This window comes from Cystoisospora suis, assembly GCF_002600585.1.
Source record: "Cystoisospora suis strain Wien I chromosome Unknown contig_5996, whole genome shotgun sequence".
In the NCBI taxonomy this organism is placed as follows: Eukaryota; Apicomplexa; class Conoidasida; order Eucoccidiorida; family Sarcocystidae; genus Cystoisospora; species Cystoisospora suis.
The window spans coordinates 2,576-5,746 of record NW_027158785.1 but is presented as its reverse complement, the minus strand read 5'-3'; the positions used below and the strand labels follow the sequence as shown (position 1 = coordinate 5,746).

General features: G+C 56.3%; 1 protein-coding gene across 1 annotated transcript; it reads left to right on the top strand.

Moving 5' to 3' along the window:
- Positions 1–257: 257 nt before the first annotated feature.
- Positions 258–2,854, top strand: CSUI_009758 (uncharacterized protein). The gene has a single exon (XM_068069867.1). It carries the CDS (start codon positions 876–878, stop codon positions 1,635–1,637), a length of 762 nt encoding a protein of 253 aa, XP_067918157.1. The 5' UTR covers positions 258–875; the 3' UTR covers positions 1,638–2,854.
- The last annotated feature ends 317 nt before the right edge of the window (positions 2,855–3,171 follow it).

Below are 3,171 nucleotides of genomic sequence, written 5' to 3'. Positions count from 1 at the left end.
TTTTTTCTTCGTGCTTAACTGTCCTAGGCGACCCTTACTCAGAGTCTGATTGGTCTCAAACCCGCAAGCTTCTATCGCCCCCTTCAGCGGAAGAAGCTGTGTCTTGTCTTCACCGCTTCCGCTTTTCCGTGGAGTGCGGTGCTCCCTGTGGTAGCGGGCCTGCGTACAATGGCGGAGGCCCCCCTCGTGCCTTCTACATGCTTGCCGTCATCATGGGGCCAGCCAACGTCCACCAGTTTCTCCGGTGCCGGCTCCGAATGAACCCAGTGCGCTCAGTCGGGCAGGACTGGGCCACCGGGATCATCGACCTTCGCTGTGATTCCACAGCGATGTCAGCGCGTGCGGATGTCATGCTGCGGTCTTGCGAGTGCCCTAGACGGGGAACTCCATAAGGAAAGTGTGGAGAGCTCGTTTTGCTATCCCATGTCCGTCTGGACGGCATTCCGAATTTCCTTTCCTTCGAGCCGCTCTATTTTCGATTTTCCAGTGTAATAGTCCTATACTGAAGTTGTCTTTTCTGCTTTCATCTCATAGGCTTGTCGTCCGTCGATCGTAACGAAGCGCCCCGAGTGCTACGGGGCCGTCCCGAGCCGCCGACTCACCAAAAGCCGGCCGGCTGGGATTTCGGGAGGTTGGCGCATGGTAGCAGAAGGAAGGAATTTTCGATAAAGGCGATCCAAAGGTGGCTCACTCGCGTGCATGACTTAAGTTTTATTTTCCAGACGGTCTTGGTCTCCAGGGTTTTCTTCTCATACCCCAGTCCTCGTGTTACAGTCCGGGCGTTTCTCCACGCCGAGAAAGGCATAATCACCTTGTCATTATTCTGTTAAATTTTTTACGCTCTTTCACCGGAACCCTCCTTAGTCTGAGACAGGATGACAATGGAGAGCTTCCTATGGGGGCGCGTGCTCTGCCCGTGCTCCGGGCAGACCTTGTACTTGACACCATTTGTGCCGAGAGAGCAGACGCACTGGTCCTCCCGGTGCCGCTGGCAAATTGGCGGGCTCGCCCTTCTTTTTTTCTTGGCAGTCCACTTGGCCCTGAGCGCTGGTGCAACGACTACGACACCGGCCTTTTCCCCGGCGGGGACTCTGGAGACTCCTGCTCCCGTCCCTGCTAAGTTGGAGACAACTGCAGAAGAGGATGAGTCATCGGAGGAAGGCGAGTCGTCGTCGGAGGAAGGCGCGAGCCTGCCTGTGGCCCCCACACAGGTGCCCGGACAGAACACAGTGAGCCCAACTGACCCTCTCCAGGCGAGCAGTGGGGTAGTGACGGAAGGCGAAGGAGCACCAGGCGGAGTGGGCACAGAAGACGCCCCGCTTGCTCAGAAGATCGCGCCGCTTCGGGCTTCAAGGGTCGCAAATGCTGCGCGCCGACGCTCAGGGTTTCCGTCGCTGACGAACATGGCACAGGTCTACGCTGGCCTCACGCTTTTGGCCGTGTTGGCCCTTGCCACGTTGGCAAGTCGCCGGGCTTTTTCCGAAGACGTGCGGAGTCCGACAGTGGCTCGCCGACCTTATCTAACTGTGACCACGCTTACCTTGATAGCGACTGCAGTGGCGTTCTTTTTGATCCTCAAGCTCCGCACACACGGCGTACAACCAGGCAGTGTCCTAACGAGTGCGGGAGGTCTGTAATGAAGCGTAGAACCGTAGAGCGTGACAAAAGTTGAGTGAAAAAGGAGCTGTGCTGTAGAGCGAGTGGGAGCCGCTGTAGCAGCGGAGCTTAGAGCCCTTAAGCTCAACGGAGGCCGCTAGCACGGGCCGCGATCAGAACGGCCGTGATGACGGGAGCTGAGATGCTACTGCCCTGCCCACAGCAGTGGCTCTACCGCGAACCTTCAAGAAAGGAGGGTGGGTGCAGCGAGCCGAAGGAACGAATGTTCAGCTGAAAAGAGAAAGGAGGCGGGCCGCGAAAGAGAGGCGCTGAGGTCAGCCGAGACACACAAAAGAGGAGAAGCCTTGCTGCAGGAGGAAGCCGACGTCGACAGGTTGCTACGGGCGGCTGCACCGCCGGAGGAGGCGGAGGGGCACAGAAATGCAGCTACGCCTTCGAAAAAAAGACAGAGCTGGTGCAGAGATTAGAGGAGGACGAGGGACAGGCTGCAGAGAAGGGCGGTGGACCCGCTTCGCCGTAGGGCAGGTCGTTCCTTCCCCGACGACGTAGGCGCACCATGGTGTGTGTTACAGGTGTTTTTCTTCCGGTGTTAATTGCTTTCAGCGGGAGTATCGTTTCGGAGTAGCCACAACAAAAAGGAATATTGCAGCGCAGTCGCAGGCAGGGCGTTTCTCGGGACAAGGATGTCCATTTCGACAGTTCCGTTTTTTTCCTCTTGTAATACGCGCGCCCGGCCTTCGCTCAAAAATGAAAGCACCTGACGGCTGCCAATCTCACCGAAACGTGTTCATGAAGGTGCCGTGTGCTGTTGTGCGACACGACTCATCGCTGTTCCATACGCGCCCCGCCTAACCGTGCCGTAGCTTTTCATTCAGGATCCGCCGGCACCTGCAGGGAGGCGCGGAGTGTGCGGTCAGTGACAGGAGTGCGGCACTTGCTCACACAACCTGACGAGGGCTCGGTCAAGTAAGAAGTGTACGATACGGCTAACGCGTTTGAGGTGATACACCTTGGTGAACTTCCGCTGTAAGAGCGTGTCGTGCCAGAAACTGTTAGACGCAGAGCTAACCGTTCCTTTCCGTGGACGCGGACAGACACGGATTTGCCTTCAAGACTCTTTTCTTGTCCAAACGTCCTCTATGACCTCTAGCAAAAGGGAAGGTGCTTTTGGTGTACCTTGTGTTTGTGATGAGGAATTCAGCAGTATGTGAATCACTCACTCCGCTTCGCCTCCTGTTCTTTACAAAACGAATCAGTCGTAGCATCTGGAGGAGGAGGAGCGCAAGCAATAAGTTGTCTTTCGGGTGTCGTGTTTTTCCGATGTGTGCGTGTCCCCGCGAGTGAACATCAGCAACATCCCCTTGCCCAAAAAATGTTATTTGCTCATTCGAACATACTGTCGGATCGGTCGGGGTCAGCCCCTCCCGTCCCTCCCATAGCACAGAAGCACATCGCTAGAAACCAATAGCGCTGTCATTTCACTCGGTCCGAGACGGAGAAGTGGAGATGGACTGATCTCAACCCTCAAAATTTTGAGAGTAAAATGGCAGGCCT

What these genes read in the sequence shown, in the direction of transcription:
- CSUI_009758 (XM_068069867.1), top strand. Translation starts at nt 876, where the DNA reads ATGACAATGGAGAGCTTCCTATGGGGGCGCGTGCTCTGCCCGTGCTCC.